General features: G+C 46.4%; 1 protein-coding gene and 1 pseudogene across 1 annotated transcript; one reads left to right on the top strand and one right to left on the bottom strand.

The window, feature by feature from the left end:
* Positions 1-241: 241 nt before the first annotated feature.
* LOC136543283 (GDSL esterase/lipase EXL3-like) lies at positions 242-5,946 on the bottom strand (annotated as a pseudogene).
* A 2,681-nt stretch (positions 5,947-8,627) lies between these two features.
* Positions 8,628-9,367, top strand: LOC136543284 (glyoxylate/hydroxypyruvate reductase HPR3-like). Its single transcript, XM_066535772.1, has one exon. The coding sequence runs from the start codon at positions 8,756-8,758 to the stop codon at positions 9,365-9,367; it is 612 nt and encodes a 203-aa protein (XP_066391869.1). The 5' UTR covers positions 8,628-8,755.
* The last annotated feature ends 5,162 nt before the right edge of the window (positions 9,368-14,529 follow it).

Raw genomic sequence — 14,529 nt, forward strand, 5'->3', positions numbered from 1 at the left:
ACTCCCCCACGGACGGTTCTATAAATATAAAGGCGTTCTTATTATTGACAACTAGTTACAGATATGTGGTTATTACTGTACAGCACTGTTGTAATTAAGGATTTTGAGCTAAAAATACAAATTAATTAATCTGTATAAGATTGACACACATTTTATATATGTTTCGTACATTTGGCAAATGACATTGCAATGTGGAATCCATGGTCACTGGTCAGGTTGTTCTATGGGAGCATTAAAACTATTATAGAGTGTGCAACAACAATTTCTTCACATCATCTTGCTGAATGAGCTTATCCACTACGATGTTGTAGGCCTTCTCACTAGGATGGAAGCCGTCCCAGAAAATATAATCGATTGCATTTGGACATGCACTGTGATATGCAATGAATATAGCGGGCATTTAACACTGTGCTACCGCTGCAACCTTCGCTGACATCCTTGAAACCTGTAAAAATGTGGCTCATTCTTTAGTAGTGTAGAAATGATAGTAACAGCAAGCTCAGAAATAGAGCAAGTATTTGAGTGTAAGTCAAGTTGTAACAGCTAAGCTATACAATAGTTTTCTCTATTTGTCTATAAAAACTTTTTTTATTTTTGCTTTTATCAATGTCCCATCTTCTGTTTCATAATCCTCTTCATATTCACCTGATATCTAGGCCTACCACTGTATAGGCTCGTGTGCTTATTTTGCTGCTTGCATGAGAGCCGAGCTCTCTTCTCTCTCCTTTCTTCTCTCCTTCACATATGCAAAAATGTTGACTAGCTTGGCTATAAGACTATTATTGTACTTGATCTTATGAGAACATGCCAACTAAATGTTGGAAAATCCTCGTCATGAGTGGGCATTGAGGAGAGTAATTGCTCCTAGTGAGCAGGGTCACACATCATCGGTGTAGTTCAAGAAAGTGGACCAATCTTGCATGCATCTAGTATTTGTAACTTGGCTTGCAATAGAAGGGATGAGGAAACAGTTGTTCAGTTCAGCTCCTTCGAGCACTAGAGAGCCTCCGAGAGAGAAGAAAAAGAGGGAGATTAGAGAGATCAAGCAATAGACCAAGAAGGGTTCGTCCTCAAGGTTATGAAGCTGAAGATCCACATCCTTGGTACCTCTAGTATGCATTCCACCATCATTTTGTGACCTCTTTCTTCACCCTAATAGCTGCCTCAAATCTTATTATTGTTGTCCAAGATATGTAAATCTTGATGTATGGTTGCCTCTAGTGCTATCTAGAGATGAATTTGTTGTAATCCCACAAGCAGATAGTGGAAGAAGATTTGGTTGGCTTGGTCCCATGTTTTTTACCCCAATTTGGAGGTTTTCTATGTTAAATCTGGTGTCTCGCTATTGAGATGAAGTGTGGCTACAACTAGTTGCAACTGCTGTTGGAGTGACTAGCTGCAACTAGTTTTGATTGCTGTTGGTGCTGATTGTGACCACTTGCAACCAATTGCAACTGAGGTTGATGTGATAATAACTAGTTGGAATCTATTGTGACTGCTTCTATTTTCCCCATTTATATGTGTGATGCATATATTTCCTTTAGTGAATAGGTGTTGATCTCAGGCTGATTTCATATTGTGGTGAAATTAGTGCTTTCGCTAACCCTATCAAGCTATGTTAGTGTGGTTATCCCAACAATAACTAAAACCCCTTGAGAAAGATGTATAGAATATCGAATACTACATAGAATTAAATTAGTTTTCATATCTTGCAAGTAGATGTGGCCTATGCTGATATGAAGGTTGGTTTAGTAAGCTTACAATATCAACGCATCAATATTATTGGGTTGTAGTAGCAAAGAAAATATAAGACTTATCGAATGAAGCTAGATTCTGAATAAGATCAAGTAAGTTGTAGTATATGTCAAGATAAACAATCGTTGATCCAGAAACACTTCGTTCTGCATTCAATCGCTCTATTTCCTTTGAAACTCTAGAATTATACAACTGTGATGCTTGATTCCTTGATGGTTCGCATTGGCGTGATGGGCTTCCTCCAAGTGTTATTTATGAAGGACAACATCCCAATGGTGGGACACCCAGAAATCCAATGTTCTTAGCTCCCATATCATTCAAAGTCTATACAAAAGAAGAGAGCAATTAAACATGTCTTTCTAGTACTCTTTAAACAAGGCCTATTTGGTTGATGATAGCGTGCAAGGTTGCCGGGTCAAGTAGGCAGCGTCATGGGACTTATGATTTCTATAGCGACCGTGGGGATAGATGGTGCTGCCCGGCCCAAGCACTAGCTAAATTAGTAAACACAACAACCCTTTGCTACACACAAGGAAAGTTTCGCCCTACAAGGAGAAAACAATACGATGTCACATCTATTACCATAAAACTATCATCGAGAAGTGTTAAATCCCGTGAAGCTCTATTAATTTGTGTAAGGGTTCCAATTAGATCCATCAACTCTTAAAATTGATTTTTGGGTCAATTATCTTTTGAAATTGTGTGACCTAGGTACATGTCCATACCTCCACTATATGGGCTTCTCATGATGATGTGGCATTTCATCAAAACAGGTTGTGGGCTGACCCATCGAAGCCACCGGCTGCCGCTCAAGAACCTTTGCGATCACAGAGATGACCGGTCAAAGCAGACTTTGGGAGGACCTAAACAATGATGATGCAGTGGATCTAGGGGGTCGTGGGTGCTCTAGCCCCCCTAATGAGTTGTCTCCATTACAACTAGAAACAAGATTATGGAGAAAAGGATGAAGAGAGAAAAGATGTGAGTGAGGAGAGGAAGAAGTAGCCAGCCCCCTAGAGCTTGATGCTTAGTCCACCCTCTCAATGTAGTAACATGTCACTAGGGCGTCGCCATGCTTCATGCCGGCAAGAGGGAGAAGATGGCAAGGAGGGTGAGGACCACGCCCATGTGATGCTAGCATGGTGCTCGGTGCGTCCAAGATCTCACGGTGGTGGCACAATGTGAAAGGCGGCGCGATGGACGAGTGTGACATTGACATCATATCAAGGTCTGAACATCACCAGAATAGCGATGGCCCCAATTCATCAGGATTAGTATGCCACTTCAACATTAGTATGAACCTAGGTGACACAACTTAAAAGGTATATTGATGGACCCAAAAATCAGTTGACAGACCTAACTGAAACCACCACATAAGTTAATAAATTTCTTGCGCATTTAACTCTAGAAGAAAAAATACATCTTGTTTGCTTTAGTTGAATCTGTCTCTAACATCTTAACAAAAGATAGAAAATATATTTGCATAATTTAGGGAGCAACACAATGTATTTAAATTCTTGTAGAGAATTTAGGAATGAGACAAGACTTGTGGCTATAAAAAAGATGATAGAAAATATAGAGAAACGATCAGAAAGGTTAGAATTAGCAATAATTACCTTTGTGAAGTTAATCGCCGAAGAGACAAGAAAGTCCACGTACGAAGGAAGATCATATTCGTGGCGTCTTATAGGTAGAGTGAAATAATTATTTACAATGTCATTTGACCCCATGACTGTAAAGAAGACGCCTTGTGAGATAACTCGTGTCATTTCCTTCTCTCCAACCAAAGTCGTTAGCTTCTGCTTGTAGTCTTGAAATAGTTCGAGTTGATCGTCACTCGACAAGGTTGTCTGCATTAATTTGCAGGTCTCAGCTTACGTAACAATTAATTTTATTCTCAGAAACAATAAAGATATAGAACAACTTCAATATTGATATAGCTTCTTGATTCGGAAATAAAAACAAAAAAATAAATATATATATAAATATAATTACCGCAAGCTTGGATATGAGCGGATCATAGCCACTGCCACCACAGGCAAACGCCACACCAGTGAGTAGGTCCTTCAGTTCTAGATCAGAAGAGGCAGCAGCTCCTTAATACCCAACTTGGAAGCTGTTCAGAAACAATTGCATGCATTACGAGAAAGAGATGTTTCGCCCAACGTATTACTGGTGATGAGTATAGCACTATTAAAGAACAAGGACCTTTATCCAATTTTCCTTATATGCCACTCATGTACTGTTCAAACATTTTAGTTTTAAACAAATTGAGTGCGGTTTCTAAACTTGTTAAGATGTGTGGTATTTTGGTCCACGAACTTTGAAAACATATTTCTAAATCCCTAAACATACTCTCTCTATTTCAAGTTATAGTTTACTTTAACTTTGTTCTAAGTCAAATCCTTTTAACTTTACCTAAGTTTATATAAATATGCACAAACATCTAGAATATCAGATTAGTTCGTAATTCTGTATAGAAATAATTTTCATAGAGCTTTTCTTTGATATGTAGACGTTGATATATATTTTTAGAAAAAAAACATAGTAAAAGGTAGTAATTTAAGTTAGAACAAATTAAATTCATAGTGAACGACGACTATAATTTGAAAGGAATGGAATATCTCGATGTTATGGAACTAATTATTTTTCAAAACTGGAACTGAGACACAGTCGAAATCTATGCATCATAAAAATTAAGAGAGGGAGTAGTACAATAGAAGTACACAAATTAATTTGAATGCACCGACGCGCGTGCTTGTGCCATAAATAAATAAATGTATGGGAATACAGCACAGTTTCATTCGTTCCTCATATACTTATATATAGGCCCCTTTGGTATGGATTCAACCACCTCCAGCTCCATCATTGTTCAGCTATTGTAGTGTCAGGGGAGCTGGTGAACAAAAAAAAAAAAAACTGGCTTCACTGGCACCATCATTGTTCAGCTATTGTGTTGGAACTAAGGATGAAAATGGTCGGAAAACTCCTAAATTGTTTTCGGCAGTGTTTGGCTGGTATGAAAAACACTGTTCATGCTGAAAAACACTGTTTGTACTTTTTTTTTAGAGGAAAACATTGTCCCAGCTGAAAAAATAAGCCGAATAAGCCGGCTTCTTGCTCAGCCGAACACTGCCTTCTACTTTTACATTTGAATACGAAAACGAAAACAAAAACGGTAAAGCCAGACATGAAAACGAACACGAACTTACGGAATATTGAGAATTCCGAAAACGAACCAATTTGAGCGGAATTATGTCGAACATGGCCGATTACGAAAATTCAATACGGAATACCGACCCTTAGGCCCAAGTGCATGACAATTAACAAGTGCATGACTAAGTACATGTACATGGATGATCAAGTTCAAGTGCCTATAATAATTAACAAGTGCATGATCCTTAGTCTTAAGTATTAATACAATAGCAGACACGCAAATACAAGTATAGAACAACTAATTAACAGCTAGCAGGATAATAGGAATTAAAATTAGATGTAGCAACTAGCATACCATTTTAAAATCATAGAAACGTGAACACGAACTGAGTCAGGATAATTTTATTTTTTTTTGGAATAGATATAGTATTTTATTTTAAAGATTTATTCGGCTTTTTTTTTGAGTAACAAAGATTTATTCGGCTGAGGCAAAAACTATCAAACGTGTCATTGACTTAGCAGGTGGGGGTTAAACCGATGAGTTTGATGGGCTATGGCCTAGGTAGGCTTTGCGTTTAGCACCGGTAAGCTGAGAAGGGAAGCGGAGAAGATGCTGGTGGCTTGCTGCCGTTTAGTACCACCTCGCGAGGTGAAATGAGATGAGGCTGGACGTCATCTATATGAGAGGGCAGCTGGCTCCCAGTTGAAAGCACACAGCTGCGTGGTGAGCAGCCTGTAAATGGGTTGTGTGACCTGTGCAGTGGGCTAAATTCGGTTTCAACCGAATTTTGAATTTGGGATATTTCGAATTAAAAGTAGAAAATCGTCGGAAAATATCTAAATTGTTTTTGTTTTGATTTCGAATTTGATGTTCTGAATTTTTTGAATTCGAATTTGTTTGAAAATACGAATTTATTAGATTAAATGAGTTTCCATCCTTGGTTGGAACAGTGCACATGTTGGAGGAGTTGGAGCTAGTCCGTACCAAAGTGGGCCATATTCTAATATAACTAGCTAAGTACCAAAGTGGGCCATATTCGAATATAACTAGCTAAGCTAGCTTTCTCATATTATAGACATGTACTCAAATAAGTACAGTAAAAACTCTAAAAAAAACCATACGTACAGTACACAGCGGTAAGCATCCATGTACGGTGTAGAGACCAGTATAGGCACACTGACGTCTGAAAAGAATGTATTAACGACCCTCTACTACTGATTACATATCAGCCGACCCATATAATAATTGGCTCACGTATCATCCACTTGTCTCCTAAAAAAAAATTTTAGTTCTGTGTCTAATTTTGCTATGAACTCATTTCTTCTTCTCTCTCCTCCATGCTGGCATTCAACCCACCTCCAGATCTTTACTATACTTCCTTATCTTTATTATACTTCCTTATTAGGGCGTTCCTAACGGGTACTAATGCTGTGTTTGGCATAGCTCCCAGGGGCTCCGGCTCCTCCATGAAATCACTATAACAGTACTGTAGCACGGAGTCGTTTTGGATTTCGAGGCAGAAAATAAACTGAGATGAGGAGGAGCCGGTGGAGCCACGATTTGGAGCTTCTCGCTCACTACTATACGCTAAATAACAAGTTGCATGTTTTTTTTAATCCTCGGAAGACTTCTTTTTTTGAGACGATCCTCGGAGGACCTTTAGTACCCTTATTAGTGTTGCACGCCTAAAGAAAAATGGAGGATCAACCAAAAATTGTAAAGCAATATAGAAGTCGACTGAGACAAGACATGAAAGTTCAAAACAAAGTGACAAATAAATCTAGCATGTGTTGCTAAAAACTCTTGCATCATAGTGTTCTCACTCACTACTATACGCTAAATAACAAGTTGCATGGTTTGTGCAGTATGAAGAGAATGGTGGTGGTGTAGAAACTTAAGCATCAATAGATAATGCTCACAAGAGCAGCGATGTCTTCACTAGTTTCACCAATTTGTTGGTGGTAGTTTTAATATCGCTCTTTTTTTCAACTTTGTACAACTAGTTTTTAGAGAGTCCTAGTGGAATCGATGATACGCATGTTTAAGATTTCCTTTTAAAGTCCAAATTTGTTGGTAGCTGCCACGTGGAAAGGCTCTTTTCTTCTTTTGGGATGAATGTGGTGAACACTGTTGGAAATTATTTTGGTTAAACTGGATGGATTGATATGTTGTACTGGCTTTTGCTGGAGATTATTTTGGCTGTTTGGAGCAGAAAACTATTCAAAATACTGACGTAAAATGGTTTTATATCTGTGCTTAAATAGTGTTTGTATATGTTTATGTACTAAATCAAAGCATCTGTTTATGTGTTCTCCGCCCTCAAGTTGGGCTCATTTCACTCTCGAACTAGGCCTTAATTGGGCTAGGATTTGTACGTGGGCTGTCTTTTATTATGCATAGAGAAAGTTGAGAGGTACAACGCGTTGGATGAGAAATGGGCTAAGCAGAGCGGTAAACACGAGGACAAAGCAGCTACCGCGAGACGCGCGAATGGATATGACGGTCGGACGGTCGGCGTTCCTACCTGCGGCGTCGTTGTTCAGACTCAACTCAATTGAGTTTTTTTTATAGGAGCAAGTATAACGAGGGGCTACGAGATGGCTAAATGCTGAGGCGTAGGAGCGAGGAAAGGAGAAGAGAAAAAACGGATTGTAAGTTTATAGTCGGTTTGGATATAAGAACGAAAAAACTCCGTGAGACATATAAGTGGACCATATATTAACAGTGAAAACTATAACTACTATATGGTTGGACCGAGAGGTAGGCTACAAGGATTCATACAGTCAGCAGCTGACTGTATTATTAGCCTTACTCTAACGATCTCAATTTAGTGTGTTGGATTGGATCCACCTGGAGACTGAGACCTTATTTGAATGTATGTGTATTCACTTTAATTCACATGTATTAGAGTGGAATAAAATATAATTTAGTTTAATTTCACTCTAATCCACGTCAACATGTATAAATTGAGACGAATACATACCTATCAAACGAGGCCTAGACGAGACGATCGAATTCTACCTACGTTCCTGCGCTTGCACTGCTCTGCAGTCTGCAATGAAGTTCGCCACCGCTAGCGACCAGTTCTAGCAAGATAGAGTTGACTCGTGGTGCATCTGTTTCATCAGTTTAGCTACGGAAGAGGCACGGGCGTTCGTAACGGCGTCCAGCGGTCCAGGAGAGGATCTTGCAGCTGAGCTGATCAATCAACATGACATGACATGATTTGCAGTTGAAATGAATGATGCTTCGTCTTGACATTGTTTAGATTGCTAGTTTTTTCATTCTCTTTATCACATTAAATCTTTAGACACATACATGAAGTATTAAATGTAGATAAAAAAATAACTAATTATATAGTTTGATTGTAAATTACGAGAAGAATCTTTTGAGCCTAGTTAGACCATGATTAAACAATAATTGTCAAATACAAACGAAAGTGTTACAGTGCCAAATACTGATTTCTAATCTCAATCTAAACAACGCCCTATTATATTTTAATTCTTTGTGGGGTTGTTACTGATCTGATTCCTGCAATATTCTAATTAACAAAGGCTCCGTTCGCTTGTCTTAAATTTAGCTTATTCGGCTTGTTTTTTCAACCGGAACAGTATTTTTCTCTCACAATAATTCAGCCGAAACAGTGTTTTTCAGCCAGTTTCAGCTAAAATTCAGACCAACGAATCCCCCGAATAAACAAATAAATAATCTGCATTGGTTGTGAGTTATCAACAGCCCACCCACCTCACCTAAACAACTGTTGTTGATTCTCATTGTCGCTCCTCCCCTCTGCTCACCAAATCCTGCCGTGCCGTCCTCGGTCCTCCTACCGGATCGAAGAGGATGCCGCCGCCGCCGGCGGACGGCGACAAACCGCTGGTGCTGCTGGCGCAGCCGCTGTTCCCGAACTTCGCGGCGGCGCTGGAAGGCCGGTACCGCTTCGTCCTGGCCGGGGACGCCGACGCGGCCACGGCGGCGGAGGCGCGGGTGCTGCTCGTGGCGGGGCTCATGGCCGTGACCGCCGGCCTCATTGACAGGTTCCCGGCGCTGGAGCTCATGGTAGCGACCTCCGTCGGGCTGGACCACGTCGACCTCCGCGCCTGCCGCCACCGCCGCGGGCTCGCCGTCACCAACGCCGGCGCGGCCTTCTCCGTCGACACCGCCGACTACGCCGTCGGCCTCGTCGTCGCCGTGCTGCGCAGGGTCGCCGCCGCCGAGGCGCACCTCCGTCGCGGCGCGTGGGCGACGGACGGCGAGTTTCCACTCGCCACAAAGGTTAGTTTGACTCGTCAAACCACGCCACTCTGCATGAGGGATATTTATATTTTTACTATTATTAGCAACGACACTCATCTAAATATCACCTTTAGAATAGCACTTACAAATTTACCAGATGTGAGAAATTTTAACATCAAATTTTCCATTTTTATACATGTGGCACGCCACGCCAGCTGACACATTGGCACCTAGTCATCACGGGCGTTAAAATGTTGTCCTTCTCCTCTCTTTCCTCCTCCGATAGCCAGATCCCGCACCTCCTCCCGCTGCCAGGTGGGTCCCACTCTTCAGCGTCGTCTTCCACCTTCAGCCGCCTCTGCATCCCAGCAGCTCTTCTTCTTCCTTGGTCCAGCAGTTGCGCCATGGACGGCCCCGAAGCAGCAAGCCAGCCTGCCCGGTGCGCCCCACAGGCCGCACTTGCAGCCATCACCTCCGTTGCTCCGCTCCCCACCATGAATCCGATCTGCAGCACAGTATCGTCCCCAATCCTTCGTGACTGCTCCCGCGCATCTCCGCGAACAATGGAAGGAGGCCGAGATGTGTTCTTGGGTGCAGCGACAACGGTGCAGATGCTCAGCTTCTCCAATGGGGCCGAGCTTGACTGCGGCCAGGGCTAGCCGTGCCGCCGGGGCGGAGCTCACCCGCGGCTAGGGTTGTCACCAGCTCGAGCATCGACTGCTGCTGGCTCTCGACGGAGCCATGCCGCTGGTGCGCCTGCGCGCGCTTGAACGCCGCGATAAGCACGTTGGACGGGGACGGCAGGTAGTAGCGGCGGTGGTGGTCATGCCCGCCGAGCAGCAACGACGAGCGACCGAGCACCACCAGCTTCGTCCCACCCATCCATGGCTGCCGAGCACCCGAGGACGACGAGCAAGGCACGCTGCCCGAGCTCGCCTGCGCCCGGGGCTGAGCTCGCCGTCAAGATCGAGCTCGAGCAGCTCGTCGTTTCCATCCTCGACGACCCCAGCGTCAGCTGCGTGATGTGCGAGGCTAGCTTCTCTAGCATCGGTGAAGGCCGTGTGCAGCACCATGACCAAGGTGAGGAGATCAGGGAGAAGTATGCCTCGAGGTGGGAGACGAAGCTAACAACTGAGGCCCATCTAGCAATGAGAGGAGCTACGGGACCTAGCTATCGCAGAGGGAGAGAGACGAGCAGGGCAGAGGTAGGAAGGATATTTTGCCGCCCGTGTTGACTGGCGCCAGCGTGTTGGGCTGGCGTGGCGTGCCACATGCTCAAAGATGGCAAATTTGATGTTAAAACTTCTTTCATCTGGTAAATTTATAAGTGTCATTCTAAAAATAATATTAAGATGAGTGTTATTCTTAATAATGGTAAAAATGTAAATCTCCCTCTGCATGAGTACTGTTGAAAAGTAGCGTTTTCCAATGGTATGGAGAGAGCCTTCGCCCGGCCGGATGCGAAGGTTAAAAAAGTGGTACGTAGGTCCTAGCACAATTAGAGTTTATAAATGTCTTCAACAACCAACCAAACATACTTCAGTTATCCCCATTTATAAAGGCGCTATTCACTACTTTTTCTTTTTACATCTTCGTTTTACAACTCCTGTTAGTACAGGTGGCCCGGGGCAAACTGGGCCTTCCCTTCTTTGCATCGCCTTATCTCCTTGGGCCTAAATTGCCGGCCCAAGGGAGGCCCATACCTAGCCCGAGGCCGCCTCCGCGTCATGAACCCTCCTGCTGTAGTGGCGTCAGCTTTAACCACCGCCCATTGCACTGCAGCCTCCGCCTTCGCCAAGCAGCCTTCGTTTGTGGCGCTGCGACCTCCGTCTTCGCCGGGCGACCTTCGCTCGTGGCGCTGCGACCTTCGCCTTCGCCGGGCGGCCTTCGCTCGTGGCGCTGCGACCTCCGTTTTGGTTTGATGGTGGGCGAAGATACTGTCGGCTGTCCCTGCACAACATTACTTCAACAATTCAGTTATTGTTAGTTCTTACTTGCAATGGCCTCCGCTGCTCGCGTATCTGTGCCCCAACAAGTGCTTTCTTGATGGACATAAAATTTATATGTTAACATATATAATAAAATTAAAATATGTCGTAAACTAAACTTAAAGTTCAAGTGCGCAATATTGATCTTTTCAGGTTTAATTCATTTTTTTAACTTGAGTACACTTATTATGTCCACTATTCTCGGCCCAACTAGTCTTAAGAAGTTGAGTACTTTGTCATAGCTCAATCATCTAAAAGACACAATAGTGCACTAACAAATATTTCATCACCACTCCAGAAGCTCGTGCCCTGCCCCGCCCTACTACGCCTACCCACCCAACCCGCGCCTGCTGCTGCGCCTACCCGACGTTCGTGCGTTCGTTGGCCGAGCTCAAACTGCCACGACGAGATTGCGGGAAGGGAAGGGAAGGGAAGGGAGGGAGAGGACATGGCGAGGCATGCCACGTGAGGAAGGCGCGAGGTAGGAGCCGAAGCCCTGTGGCAGGCGGTTGTCCGTCGACCACCGGCGCCATTGCAGTATGTGCAACGTTCGATCTATTTTTGAAACATCCAGATGAAACATTTACAACATACGTCTAAGACAGATGAAACACCTGAAACATGCGATTGAAACATGTATGTATAGCCATTTGCAACATATGCAATACCAAGATCTATTTTTGAAACATCTAGATGAAGCATTTGTAACATACGTATGAAACACCTAAAACACTTGAAACATAGGCCGCAACTGACGTATTTTGTCATTGCAATATATGCAACATCCAGATCTACTTTTGCAACATCTAGATGAAACACTCGAAACAAAAGGTTTGAAAAGCCTGAAACACTTGTATCGGGTACCTTAGAACGGGGTACCCCGAGCGAACAATCAAAGGGGTCACTTAAGTCCCATCAAAAAACAAAGCTAGAAGGTAAGCTGTGGGCCCCTCACCCGCCACGTCCGAGCCCACCAGGCCCTCCGCCTCGCCTCGAGCCTCGCGCAGGAGGTCTCGGCGTCCTGACGCAATCTCCGCCTCGCGCGAGGCTCTCCACGGAAGGCCTCGGCAGGGAACACAATCTCCGCCTCGCGTGAGGCTCTCCATGGAAGGCCTCGGCAAGGAGTTCGATCTCCGTCTCGCGTGAGGCTCCCCTCTCTGTCTCGCGCGAGGCCTCATTCTCCGTATCGCGTGAGACCAGCTTATCCATAGTCCGTCGCCCCCGCCTCGGCCGGTCTTCCCGACAGCACGTCATGTCTCATTAATACTTCAACCACTCCCGCAATCTTAGCCGGACGATGGCTCGACGCCACAGAATGGCCGACGGGACCTGAGGTCGCATCAACGCCATACCGGCTGGGACAGGGCACGGCGGGGATTACCGGCCACTGTGTTCTGACGCTGTGCCCACGATCAGCTCTCACACTGCACTGTGCCCCGCGATCCCCGCCTAGACAACTTGGCCCGGGTTATCACCGCCTCCAAGCCGGCGCACCAGATCAGCCGCCCACTCGGGGCCTCGGCACTATGCACCAAGGTCTCGGCTATCTTGGGGTTTGTGCCTACCGAGACCCCCCACTGCGGTGCAGCCTCGGCACCGACCAAGCCTCGGCCTCGTGCACGGTCCGTCCACAAGCGGCTTGCACGTCCACCGCCGCACCCGCTCCGAGGCAGTCCCAGGGCTCCCACGACGTACAGGATCGGATGGGACTAGCACGCCGCCCCAGTGCTCCAAGGACGGACCACTCCGATGACCACGCCGCCACAGGAACAGGCCACAGGGCTCGGACATGCCTCCCCTGTTGGCACGACGCCGTATAGTTAGCACATGTACTGCCCTTGCCCTCCCTTCAACTATAAAAGGAGAGGACTTGGGCCACTTAGAGGGGGGGACAAAAAGAGAAGAACACCTTGTAACACACACACGCACACATCCCAGCCGCCTGAGAGCAACGTCTCAAGCGGCCCACACGACACCTTGCCGAGACCTGGGACTAGCTCCCTCTCTCCCCTAGCTTGTAACCCCCTACTACAAGCACTTCGGTGCAAGGAATACAAGATCGATCTCTCAAACTGGACGTAGGGCATCGATTGCCTGAACCAGTATAAATCTTGTGTCTCTTTGCATCATCATCCGGGATTAGGGGCACGCAGTTCAAATTCACTGGTTGGTTGAGGACCCCCTGGTCCGAAACACCGACAGTTGGCGCGCTAGGTAGGGGCCTCTGCGTGTCAGTTCCGTCATCCCAGCAAGTCCCGGATGGCAGACCCCGTATGACCATTGCGCCTTGGCACGGTGGTTTGGTTTGGGAGCCTAGAGTTCATGTCTCTAGGGCATGAGTACGACATGGTACTCCTCACTCCTCGAGCCCCACCAACCGACGATGAAGTCATGCACCGGCAGCCCAGGCGCAAGCGGCGCCCAGGCGGCCGCTCTCGCCGTGCTCGCCAGGCACGACGCGAGCAAGACCACCCCGACGCTACGCGAATCCAGGGCGGCACGCCGCTCCCCGTTGATATCCTATGACCAGCTGTTGGCACAGGGTCCCTGGCCGGGGACCTGTCTAGCCTGAGCTTGGACAAAGGAAAATCGCCGGTGGCACGCGGTGACGCCCAGTCGTCAAGGTCCGCTCCACCACTCCCTGAGGAGCCAATCCCGGCGGAGGAGAGTCGGGCGATGGCACCATCCCCATACCCCTTTGAGTTGAGAAATGCCACCGCCTCTTACGCCAACGCTTACACTGCCGCTCACGAGGATCCCCCAGAACGCTGCCAGTGCTTCGCTCTCGACCTGAGCACCCACGCCGACTCCTCAGAGGAGGACGAGGCATGGCCCGAAGTGGATTTCTCTGGACTCCATGACCCTGGGGCTATGCGCCAGTTCTTGGCCGCAAGCGATTACTGCTTCGGCTACTCCGACTCCAACGACGAGGGTACCTACGACCCCACTCGTGAATTTTTTACGTCGAGCTCGGGATGCCGAGGGTGGGTGAGGAGGACGAGGGGGCAGGTAGCCGTTCCCCGCTTTGCCCAGGTACAGGCGCTGCCACACCTCCACGCACTGTCCTGCCGGCCGCATGAAACGAGACCCCCGCCCTTGCACGACCTCAACGCCCAGACCTAGAACAACTCCGTGAGCTCCAGGCCAAGGTCGAACAAGACCAACTCCTTCTGCAGCAGCTTCGAGACACTCTCGAACAAGAACAGCGAGGTCGCGGCGAAGGCGGGGGAGCCCGACGGAGGGCCCGCGATGTGCATCACCGCATCCATGACGACGAAGGGAGTGAGCAACCCCCAGTCTTCAATCGCGCTAGCCAGAACATCGCGGCTGCGGCAATGCTGGTCCACGCAATGCCCGAGCCTTCTACCACGGAGGGTCGACGGGTCCACGGCG

This window comes from Miscanthus floridulus, chromosome 3 (genome assembly GCF_019320115.1).
Source record: "Miscanthus floridulus cultivar M001 chromosome 3, ASM1932011v1, whole genome shotgun sequence".
Taxonomy (NCBI): domain Eukaryota; kingdom Viridiplantae; phylum Streptophyta; class Magnoliopsida; order Poales; family Poaceae; genus Miscanthus; species Miscanthus floridulus.